We start from the raw sequence: 12,472 nt of genomic DNA, 5'->3' as shown, positions 1-12,472 counted from the left end.
AGTCATAAAGAGTCAGACAGTCACTTAGAGTCAGACAGTCACTAAGAGCCATAAAGAGTCAGTCACTCAGAGTCATACAGCCATAAAGAGTCAGTCACTAAGAGACATACAGTCATAAAGAGTCAGACAGTCACAAAGAGTCAGTCACTAAGAGACATCGTCACTAAGAGTCAGAGTCCTACAGTCACTAAGAGTCATACAGTGACTAGGAGTCATAAAGAGTCAGTCGCTAAGAGTCAGACAGTCACTAAGAGACATACAGTCAGGAAGAGTCAGTCACTAAGAGTCATACAGTCACTAAGAGTCAGACAGTCACTAAGAGTCAGACAGTCACTAACAGTCAGACAGTCACTAAGAGTCAGACAGTCATAAAGAGTCAGTCACTAAGAGACATACAGTCACTAAGAGTCATACAGTCACTAAGAGTCAGACAGTCACTAAAAGTCATACAGTCATAAAGAGTCAGTCACTAAGAGTCAGACAGTCATAAAGAGTCAGTCACTAAGAGTCAGACAGTCACTAAGAGTCAGACAGTCACTAAGAGTCAGACAGTCATAAAGAGTCAGTCACTAAGAGACATAGTCACTAAGAGTCATACAGTCACTAAGAGTCAGACAGTCACTAAAAGTCATAGTCACTAAAAGTCATAGTCATAAAGAGTCAGACAGTCACTAAGAGTCAGACAGTCACTAAGAGTCATACAGTCATAAAGAGTCATACAGTCATAAAGAGTCATAGTCACTAAGAGTCATACAGTCATAACGAGTCAGACAGTCACTAAGAGTCAGACAGTCATAAAGAGTCAGTCACTAAGAGTCAGTCAGTCACTAAGAGTCAGACAGTCACTAAGAGACATCGTCACTAAGAGTCAGAGTCATACAGTCACTAAGAGTCAGACAGTCAAAGAGTCAGTCACTAAGAGTCAGACAGTCACTAAGAGTCAGACAGTCATAAAGAGCCTGTCACTAAGAGACATACAGTCACTAAGAGTCATACAGTCACTAAGAGTCAGACAGTCATAAAGAGTCATACAGTCACTAAGAGTCACAGTCACTAAGAGTCATACAGTCATAAAGAGTCAGACAGTCACTAAGGGACATACAGTCACTAAGAGGCATACAGTCATAAAGAGTCATAGTCATAAAGAGTCAGACAGTCATAGTCATAGTCACTAAGAGTCAGTCATAAAGAGTCATAAAGAGTCAGACAGTCACTAAGAAACATACAGTCACTAAGAGTCAGACAGTCATAAAGAGTCAGTCGCTAAGAGTCAGACAGTCACTAAGAGACATACAGTCACTAAGAGTCATACAGTCATAAAGAGTCATACAGTCACTAAGAGTCAGACAGTCACTAAGAGTCAGACAGTCACTAAGAGCCATACAGTCATAAAGAGTCATACAGTCACTAAGAGTCAGACAGTCATAAAGAGTCAGTCGCTAAGAGTCAGACAGTCACTAAGAGACATACAGTCACTAAGAGTCATACAGTCATAAAGAGTCATACAGTCACTAAGAGTCAGACAGTCACTAAGAGTCATACAGTCATAAAGAGTCATAGTCACTAAGAGTCATACAGTCATAAAGAGTCAGACAGTCATATAGTCACTAATTGGGAATTTAATCATCAAACTTGTATGAAATTAAGGTATTTCAGCCCAATCATATCAGATCCGACACCAAGTGAATCTCGTCTCAAAAACCATCAAGGACAGATTGAAAGGAAAACTTTTTTTTTGTTTTTTATACCTAAAACATATTTATTGATCATTGGGAGTCCAATCGTTTGAATTGATCAAGTAAGGAGAGAAGCGTTGCCGTCGAGGGGCGAGGTCACCTTCAGCCCTGATGCTTTGGACCCATTCGCTGATCGATAAATAAGGTTCAGGTGTTTCCCCCTAAAAATCCCCATCTCGCTGTGACGCTTTATCATTTTGCCACTATGGACATGATGTCACTTCCTGAGTCAGAATCAAGGACCGCTGTGTTTCTAATCACATTGATTCCAGTCATGTAGACGGTGTAAGAGCAGGTAATACTGCCGCTAGTTTCATGTCCTACGTGCTGGGGACATTCACATAATTGCAGGATGGGATCAAATGTGTTTTTTTTTCTCACCAATTACAATCTAATAAACTCTTTAAAAAAACTTCCCCTGATTCCATATGAATAAAAAATCAGTTACGATACCAGTGCAATACAAAACCCCTTGAAAATGAATAAAATAAATAGTATTTGCGGAGCCCGCAGCCACCCACGGCAGGCTGAGGAGCTCCCACCAGACGGCGGATGGTTTGGAAAGTATGAGCGCGGCTGAGTCAGGAGCGTCTCATGTGCCGTGAGGGTGTTTTTTATTCCACTTGCTCCCTCACAGCAGAAGCTGCAGGAACAACAACGAGCTGCTCGGACAACAACCTCTTCCAACACAACCTCAGGTCTGGAAACTAACGGACATGAGATCCATTCATTATGTGTAGAGTCAGTGGCAGCGAGTTCTCCAAGCGGTGGTTGGTTCCACTCCTGGAGTTTAGATCAGGGGTTCCCAAACCATTTTGGCCCAAAGCCCAATTTTTAGGTCCCAAAATTCTCACAACAGTAATGAGACAGTGGGAAAATTGTTCTTTTGACTTTCCTTTTATAAATATCATGGAGCCAGAAACAAGACTACATTTATGTGTTAAAAGCAACAACTCTTTCTCACTGTACTCTCAGAACTGACATTACTGGTCAAAGTGCAGATATATATCATTGCATATTCAATGTTTCATGTGAAATTCAGTATTGGCCACTTTTATTATATCAAACAACACAGCGGTAGCTCCAAATGGAGTCAAAATGGTGACTTTCCAAAACTCTAACTAATAGTATTAAATAAATATCAATCAAATGTCAATACATGGGTGGTAGAAATGCCCCGCCATGCTGCGTGCATATCAGGTGAAAGCCAAGGCGGAGGATGTTGGGTGGAGATGAACAGTGAAGCAGCACGACAAGGCGGAGACTAAACCACTGCACAGGTCACCAACCGTCACACCTGGCGGTCAGCCTTTCATAGAGCTTACGTCTGAAGAGCTCCTCAACAGGAAGTGCTCCACAGCCTCCCGTCTGAGCAGCGATGGTGAGATAAACGCTCGACCAGATCTGATTGGAAAATATTAGTAAAGATGGTTTGACAGCAGAAGCACTCTGGTCAGCCCGCCTGCCAAGCCACCAGCCTCCCCCCACCAGCCGTCCTGCTGCCCTCAGCACAAAAGCCCGGCCACGGGTGGAAAATGGAATAGTGTAATGTAGTGTAATGCACGTTAACCCCCTGAGGGAGCGGAGCCTTTCCATTCTAGGAGCTACTCCTCAGTCCCATCCAAGCAGTAAACATCTACTGGAAGGGGGCAGTGGCACTGGGCTGGAACTGTGCACGTCTGCTCTCTCCTCTCCTTCGTGGCTTCAGAGGGAACGTTGAATAAAAAAAGAGATTCTACTCTGTGACCTCTGTACTTCATGGTTCTTATTGAAAGCTCTGCTGATCCAGACTGTGTTGAACAATGACTGACAAATGGATTTACTGGATAAAAGACTCAATGTGTCATGTTTTCAATGCTGGTTCAAATGTGTTGACCCAGCATGTTGCTCCTGCTGCACCCTACTTTGTGAAAACTGACCTCCTGACCGCTCACTGGATAGTACAATCTGCAGAAATACTCACTGACCCCCGCACCTTAGGAGAAAATAGAACCTTCCGGGATTTTCAGAATGGTTGAAATGTACGTATGATGTTTTTGAGGTCACTTCCTGCAGCGATACAATGACTCCAATCACCATCATATATTTTCGCCAAATAGCTGATTTTAGCACCTAAAGCTCAATAAGTGAAGCTCAGTACTACTAAGTGGGATTCTCCAAGCTGCCATGCTCACCCCACCTTACCTACTTCACTCCTTCAGCTCCTAGTGACTGAGGACCCCCCCCAAGACATCCGTTTCCTCTCACTCACTGGTGTTGATCATGAGAATGTGCTTTGTTGATCACCGGTTGCCAAGGTGATGATAATACGTGATGTTCAATTACTAGCCACACCCCTATTTCCTGAAGCCTTTCAATTGATTATTTTTTGGAAAATCAGGTAAAGTGATGGAAAGTGGATCTTTCATGGCTGCACCTTCTTATAAAAGTGAACAGCTCTGAAAGCACAAGTCATTCAGGTCGACGGAGGATATTTAATCTGGCCCAAGGCCAAAGGTGCACAAGGGAGGAAAGCTGCAGAGCTTCCAGAATGTTCTACATAAAGCCTCCATCACCCAGGAGCTTCAGCTAAACAGCTCTGGCAGCTCCTCAAAGCTCCTGATGAGAAGCACATGAGCACGGCTAACAATGCCTCCTCAACCCTAGTCCCAGGCTGCTCCACACGCTGTGATCCCAGCCACCGCAGGAGCTCCTCACGCCAGCAGCAGTGGTTTCTGGTTTCACCGAGGGGGCCGGATGGAGCCAGTTGGGGTCTGATGCTCTGAAGAACCAGACCCTTCCAACTGGACTCAGCGCCGATTCTCCTGCCGGCCGAGGGGTTTCCAGAGGACCGGCACACACCTGGACGTTCAGGTAGGCCCCGCCCGGCTTCAGGGAGCTCTCAGCTTCCAAAAAAATGTTGTCGTCATCTTTTCCAGTGGTTTTCTGATGAAGGGATCGAATGCTGCAGTCCCAGGGAGCTCCTTCAAATCCATACTAGACAATTTAGGTTCACTAACTAAGCCTTGATTAGGAAAGGCTATTTTAGGTTACCAACTTAACTTTTGGATTAAGACATTTGAGGATTTCCAGCTCCCTTCAGGCAACTTAAGGTAAGGTCTCTAATGCAGCTCACTCTGCTCAGACTTGGAGTCAATTATACATAATGTGTAACTCATAATGTATGATACTTATTTCACCATACTTACATTTTTAAATATAGTCTGAAAGCATTAACACTGTGCCCAGAGGATTAGAGGTTTTATAGATAAATATTTACCTACAAATTAAGGACATTCATTCAACTAGTCATAGTTGATACTGTCTGAGGATTATCGCATGGTGTGAGATTAATATGAGTGTTATTCGATGGATTTATAATAGTGTGTTGCAGCAGTATTTACAGCTCTAGGACAGTGGAGGCTCTGTGGTATGTGCTGCTGATGCAGGACGCTGGACCAGCAACACATAGTTGTGGGCTGACTGAATGTTGAATGGAAGGACTGGGAATCCATCAGAGCCACTCAGGCAACCGCACGCTCTGCTGTACCGCCGGCGTGACGGAAACAACCCTCTTTATTCTGCAAATGTCCAGAGGTGGTGGAAAGGTGCAGACTACAGAAACATTAGTGTTGGCGTCCCGATGCCTTTTCCAGTCAATGATCAGTTTTTGTGCGCGCTGCTTGACAAACACATTCCATCACTCTTTGCAAATGGATTTTCAAAATGTAGCTTGAAAATTATAGGAACCTTTTAACCCAACCCCCTTATTTTTAGATCATCGGGAGTCAACACAGTTTTTAAATTAATCCAGTCATGGGTTTTTAAAGTCAGCCGGCTGTCGTGCACAGAGGCCAGCATGGCCAAGGTGCGGCCATCAGCTGAAGGTGTTCCCTAGGATTGGATTGGCGCTGATGCCAATCACTACGATTGACTCCCAATGATCAGAAAATAAGGATCGGTAAAAAAATAACTGAGTTTTCCATTAAAAAGCACAGGATTGGGTTAAACGTAGAGAATCTTTCTCACCAATTCTCTGCTTTTGACATCAATTTTCTCCTGAAGCATTCCTTTGTCCACAGTGCTGACTCTGAAACAGCCCGTAGCAGCACACCAGTTAAATCGAGTTTAGTACCATTTCTGTTCACAGTGTAGAGTGTTGATGTCACGCTCTGGTCCTCTTCCTGTTGGTTGTGGAACCTGACTTCTCTCTCTTCCTCGGCAGTTCTCCGGTGGCGTATCACCAGCAACCAGTCTCCTAGCGACGCCACCATGCGGCTCTTCCTCCTCCTGTGCCTACTGGCACTTGGCAACGCTAAACCCTACCAGCCGATCAACGTCATGGAGTTCCTCAGGAGCTATGACATCATGATGGGCGACGCTGATGACGACGATGAGGACGATGACATTGATGATGAAGATGATGAGAAGTGCCCCACCGGATGCCAGTGTTGGCCTAGGGTGGTCCAGTGCTCGGACCAGGGTCCGTCTAGTCCATGTTTAAAGCATTAGTTGAATGAGACCATTTGAGTGTTGTACAGATAATGTGCTAGGAGTGTCTTCGTCGTGGTACTAGTTGCGCTGTTAGAGCCGTGTGGATGGTCTGTGTTCACAGGTCTGATTGCTGTTCCCGAGAAGATTCCTGAAGACACTGTGATGATCGACCTCCAGAACAACGACATCACAGAGATCAAGGAGGGCGATTTCAAAGGCCTCAAAAAGCTTTATGCAAGTGCTTGCAGGATTACACCACCAGGGGGGCTCAACCTCTTTCCCCAGTTCTCTTATCTGGAGAAGTCAGCACTTTATTCTCCTTCCATTGTCTACTTGCAGGCCCTGTTCCTGATCAACAATAAGATCGCCGTGATTCATCCCAAAGCTTTCCAGAACATGGACCACCTCAGACTGCTCTACCTGTCGTACAATCAGCTGACACAGATCCCTGCCAACCTGCCCCGCAACGTGCTGGAGCTACGCCTTCACGAGAACCACATCAGCCGTGTCCAGAAGGAGGCCTTCAAAGGCCTGAGGAACCTGCACGTCCTGGGTCAGAACTGGTTCTATTTGGCTGAGAATAAAAGCCACTCTAGTCAGCCAAACACTGGCTCCTGGTGAGATGTGACGTCATGGACCAGGTCAACAGGACGAAGATGACGCCTCGTTATTCAGTTATTTTAAACTAGTATGTTCTCTACAGTGTCCAGGGAAAGGTACAGTGAGGTTGGTACCACACCCTCCCCTGTATTGAAATGCAAAAATACTAACTTGTTTTTTATCAACAGAGATGAGCGCCAACCCTCTCACCAACAGTGGGATCGCGCTGGGAGCGTTCGACGGCGTGTCCAGTCTCTACATCGGCATGGCAGAGGCCAAACTGACCGCTGTGCCAAAAGGTAGAAACGCAGAGGTCATCAGAAGGTTCCCACTCACATCTCATCACTGCTCTAGAACTAAAACACGAAAAGAAGTCCTCATTTCAACAGCAGGGAAGCAGCTGTATATATCCATGTTTCACTTCGTAAGATGTCATTTGTGTTTCCCAGACCTGCCACCCTCCATCACAGAGCTGAGTCTGGACTACAACCACATCTCCAAAGTGGAGGTCGAAGACCTCATTAGATACAGAAACCTGCAGCGGTGAGAACCTAACCCCTTACAACAGGTTTGAGGGCATGGGACGGAGCCGGGGTTTGTAGAGGGAGAGGTCAATGAAATTCAAGCACTTTCCCAACACTTTCAATGAGCAAAACAAAACTTGAATGTAACTTTTTATCACAATAACATGTGACCTGTCGCCTTTTCAAGAACTGATTTTGAGCAAGAGGAGATTCATTATCGTCAACAACATATTTATTACTTTGTCCTTTTCCCTTAATTTCCATGAATTAATACTAACAGAGAACATCTGTATTTTTCAGGGGTTCAGGCACATTTTTAACCTCGAAATCAAGCATATTTAAAAACTGACTGAAAGACGTGTGTGTCGTGACTAGTTCTCCCTCTGACTGACTTTCCAGACTGGGTCTGAGTTTTAACCAGATCAAATCTGTGGAGAACGGCAGCCTGGCCAGCGTTCCCAACATCAGGGAGATCCACCTGGACAACAACAAGCTGAAGAAGGTTCCTGCAGAACTGGCCTCCCTGCGCTACCTCCAGGTGAGGCTCAGAAACAGCAAAGCTGCAGTGGGCGGGGTCCCGCCGGCTCAGTCTGCTTCGCACCGTTTACTCGGATCAAACTACCTTTAGAACCCAACGGTTGCTTAGCTGTATGGCGGACGGCTACGGCGCCTACTACTCCCGAGATAAGGATATCGCTCGGTTCTTACCTGATATTTTTAATATGATTGTAATAAATAACAGTTATTAAACACAAACCAAATTCAACCTTCTCTGTTTTCCAAGGTGGTCTACCTTCATGCCAACAAGATAAGCAGTGTAGGCATCAACGACTTCTGCCCCAGCAGGCCCGGCGCTAAGAAGAACCTCTACACGGGCATCAGTCTGTTCGCCAACCCAGTTAAGTACTGGAGCATCCAGCCGGCGGCGTTCCGCTGCGTGTCCGGCCGGCGCGGTGTCCAGATGGGGAACTTCCGCAAGTAGAAGCTACCACCTGTGGCAACCTCCCATCGTCAAGAAAGCAGCCAATCACAGACACGTACCGCCCAGCGATCGGATGAGGGTTTGAATCCGGGCAGACACCAACTGTTACAAGTGGTTGCTGATGCAAAGACTGACAAAATGGTTGCTGAATTTAGATTATTTTCTAGTTGAGTGATAATAATCCTTTATAATTATAATCTATGTTTCAATATTCTCACGTATTTCCCATTTGGACTCGTTTTCCTTGATGGAGGTTTCTAAAGATACAGAGGTAAACAGGCTTATTTTGTTTTTAACATATGAAAAGCGGTGACAACGGGGCAACCAGACGGTCTGGTTGCCGGCCCAAATCCAGTTGCCCGCCGCAAATAGTCAACTATTATGTTGGATCCCGGTTTGAAAAGTCAGATTTAAGTTTTTTGTTTTTTTTGCCAAAACATGAACAAGGAGAGAGCAGTGACATCACAGACGGCCAAGACTGACAAAATGGAATTTGATCCCATTTGATCAGATTCAGTTTGTGGAGCCGATCTGATCAACTTTGCTCTTTGTCGATGTGATTCAGCGTCTCTGCTCCAGTCAGGGAGAGAACAGTGAAACAGGCTGTATTATATATTCTGTAACGGTGCTAACGTCTTTTAACTATTAAGTTGAACTATTATTCACTTTGCTTGGGACCCCCTGGAACCTCTTGGAGGACCACGGAGGTCCCCTGACCACACGTTGAGATCCCCTGCTCTGGACCTGCTCCTGTCAGGGGTGTGTGCACCAGGGCTGCTCACATCCACGTCATGGCAGGAGACCTGGCCCCGAGAGCTGAAGCGAACTTATGTTCATGTATTTTATGTTGAAGGTTCAAAGGCCACGCTACGACCTTCAAAGGCCACGCTACGACCTTCAAGTACCTTCAACACGTCCATGTGTTTTCACAATGATCTGTCAAGACAAATAAAGGATGTGTCCAATCTCTATGAGCAGAAAGTAATCATTTAGTACAATACTACACACACACACTGCAGCATGGCGCCTCCTTGTGGCAGCACAGCGTTCTATATTTCATGGAGGAAACAACGACTTTGTTCATATTGAAAACATTGAGAATGTTGAGGATTTGAAAGGTGAGAAGTGATGTGAGGAAGTACTGAGTGTAGCACTGTGAGGAAGTACTGAGTTTGAACTCTGAAGGTTCAGTGTGTTCCTCCAACACAACACAGGGAATGTTATATTATTTAGTGGAAAATATAGTAATATAGCAATATAGCACATATAGTACATATACTAGTTATTACGAGTAATTACTAGTTATTGCTAGTTGGTACTAGTTGGTACTGGTGATTGCTAGTTATTGATACCAGCTTAGGCTTAGGCTCACTATGCACTGCACCCTGACCTGTTTTGGGGAACAGAATTATTTGATGGCACTTTGTAAATGAACAAAACTACCTTGACACGAATACTACATTTGATAAGTGCTTGAACTGACTTCACATACAGAGGACCTGTCTTTCTCTCTATATCATATATGTTCCTCCTCGTTTCATCCAGTTGTCTTCTGGTAAAATAATACCTGTCGCTGTGGAACTTGGTGGTACGGTTTACAGCTTGTATCCTATTTACCTTCAGTCCAAGTACAGCTACTACTACAGCTACAGCTACAGCTAACCCTGTGTGCCAGCCAAGCAGGCTGCTAGCATGAGGCTTGTGCCAGCCCCCATTAGCACATGCGCGCGCACTGCGGCCATGATGAAAAAATGCATGTTTTTACTAAATGATTCCAACACAATGGAGCGATCTGGATCAAACTTGGACCCCGGCATGTCGGGGACCACCCCCAATACGGCACGGCAGCGCAGTGCATTGCACTGGGTTCGATTCCCGCCTGGGGTGCTGGTGGCACCGTGCTCCGGTGGGTTATCTCCTGATGAGGAGCCTTTCTGGGTGGAGTTTGCATGTTCTCCCCGTGCTCACGTGGGGTTTCCTCCACCTAACGTCAGTAAGGACCTCCACCCAAAACATGCACACATCATGGTGTGACCACGGATGGACACTCATCACCAGGTCCCCGGGCGTCGACCAACGCTGCCCCCTGCTCCTGGCTGCCCCCCCCAGAGGAAGCACAAGCCAGGATGGTTCAATGCAGAGGAAGCGTTTCACCAGCACCACCCAAAAAGAAGCGTGGGTGTTGTAGTGTGTGTGGGTGTTGTAGTGTTTGTGTTGTAGTGTGTGTGTTGTAGTGTGTGTGTTGTAATGTGTGTGTGTTGTAGTGTGTGTGTTGTAGTGTGTGTGTGTGTTGTAGTGTGTGTGTTGTAGTGTGTGTGTGTGTGTTGTAGTGTGTGTGTTGTAATGTGTGTGTTAGTAGTGTGTCTGTTGTAGTGTGTGTGTGTGTTGTAGTGTGTGTGTGTGGGTGTTGTAGTGTGTGTGTTGTAGTGTGTGTGTTGTAATGTGTGTGTGTGTTGTAGTGTGTGTGTTGTAGTGTGTGTGTGTGTGTTGTAGTGTGTGTGTGTGTGTGTTGTAGTGTGTGTGTTGTAGTGTGTGTTGTAGTGTGTGTTGTAGTGTGTGTGTGTGTTGTAGTGTGTGTGTGTGTGTTGTAGTGTGTGTGTGTGTGTTGTAGTGTGTGTGTTGTAGTGTGTGTGTGTGTGTTGTAGTGTGTGTGTTGTAGTGTGTGTTGTAGTGTGTGTGTTGTAGTGTGTGTTGTAGTGTGTGTGTTGTAGTGTGTGTGTTGTAGTGTGTGTTGTAGTGTGTGTGTTGTAGTCATGTAACAAAAAAGAATCTTAATAATAATAATAAAAATACACTCAATTCATCTTGTCCGTGAAAGCAGTGGATCCATGACTTTGTTGTGTTGGTGGCCTGAGCTTCCCTCCTGCTCCCAGCAGATGGTGCTACAGGCTACATGCTACAGGCTAAATGCCACAGGCTACATGCTACAGGCTACAAGCTACAAGCTACAAGCTACAGACTACAAGCTACAGGCTACAAGTTACAGGTTACAGGCTACAAGCTTTCAAGTTACAAGCTATCAAGTTACAGGCTACATGCTACAAGTTACAGGCTACATGCGACAGGTTACAGGCTACATGCTACAAGCTACAAGTTACAGGTTACATGCTACAGGCTACAAGCTACAGGCTACAGGTTACAAGCTACAGGCAACAGGTTACAGGCTACATGCTACAGGCTACAAGCTACAGGTTACAGGCTACATGCTACAAGTTACAGGTTACAGGCTACAAGCTATCAAGTTACAAGCTATCAAGTTACAGGCTACATGCTACAAGCTACAGGTTACAGGCTACATGCTACAGGTTACAGGCTACATGTTACAGGCTACAGGCTACAGGCTACAGGTTACAGGTTACAGGCTACAGGCTACATGCTACAGGTTACAGGCTACAGGCTACATGCTACAGGTTACAGGCTACAAGCTACAAGTTACAGGTTACAGGCTACAAGCTACAGGCTACAAGCTACAAGCTACAGGCTACAAGCGACAAGCTACAGGCTACAAGCTACAAGCTACAGGCGACAAGCTACAGGCTTCAGGCTACAAGCTACAGGCTACAAGCTACAAGCTACAGGCTACAAGCTACAAGCTACAAGCTACGGGCTACAGGCTACTGGCTACAAGCTACAGGCTACAAGCTACAGGCTACAAGTTACAGGCTACAGACTACAACCTAGGGCACGTGGCACAGTGGCGCAGTGCATTGCACTGCTGCCTCACAGCAAGAAGGTCCTGGGTTCCATTCCCACCTGGGGCGCTGTTGGCACCATGCTCCGGTGGGTTATCTCCCAAACAGGAGCCTTTGTGTGTGGAGTTTGCATGTTCTCCCCGTGCTCACATGGGGTTTCCTCCACCTCACGTCAGTAAGGACCCCCACCAAAAACATGAAGGACAAGCCAGGATGGTTAAAAGCAGAGGAACCATTTCACCGCCACCATCAAAGCATGTGCATGTGTTGTGGTGTGTTGCATGACGAATAAAGACTGTTTCTTTCTGTTGCTGGCTACGGGCTACAGGCTACTGCTGGCTGGTGTCTTTACATGAGTTGGAAAGGTGAGGACACAGGTTGAGGCTAAAAGCATGAGAGAAAGAAACTGAATCAATCTAGTATTTATCATCAGTAAATTTGGGAGAATTGAGGAAAACACACTCG

At 45.8% G+C, this 12,472-nt stretch overlaps 2 protein-coding genes across 3 annotated transcripts in view; one reads left to right on the top strand and one right to left on the bottom strand.

The window, feature by feature from the left end:
* cenpp (centromere protein P) overlaps positions 1–12,472 on the bottom strand; it is a gene marked incomplete at both ends in the record, with an annotated part of 78,720 nt that overhangs the window by 26,965 nt on the left and 39,283 nt on the right. The gene's annotated exons all lie outside the window — the stretch shown is intronic.
* aspn (asporin (LRR class 1)) lies at positions 4,452–9,284 on the top strand. 2 transcript variants are annotated; one of them, XM_080000569.1, is made up of 8 exons: positions 4,452–4,589; positions 5,941–6,198; positions 6,331–6,443; positions 6,549–6,762; positions 6,998–7,108; positions 7,259–7,352; positions 7,733–7,871; positions 8,118–9,284. In XM_080000569.1, exons 2-8 carry the CDS (start codon positions 5,988–5,990, stop codon positions 8,313–8,315), a joined length of 1,080 nt encoding a protein of 359 aa, XP_079856695.1. In that variant the 5' UTR covers positions 4,452–4,589; positions 5,941–5,987; the 3' UTR covers positions 8,316–9,284. The 2 variants fall into 2 exon arrangements, with proteins under 2 accessions (XP_079856695.1, XP_079856696.1); XM_080000570.1 differs by lacking the exon at positions 4,452–4,589 and adding an exon at positions 4,690–4,828.

This window comes from Zeus faber (genome assembly GCF_960531495.2).
Source record: "Zeus faber genome assembly, chromosome: 5".
Lineage (NCBI taxonomy): Eukaryota > Metazoa > Chordata > Actinopteri > Zeiformes > Zeidae > Zeus > Zeus faber.
This window is presented reverse-complemented; position numbering and strand designations above follow the sequence as displayed.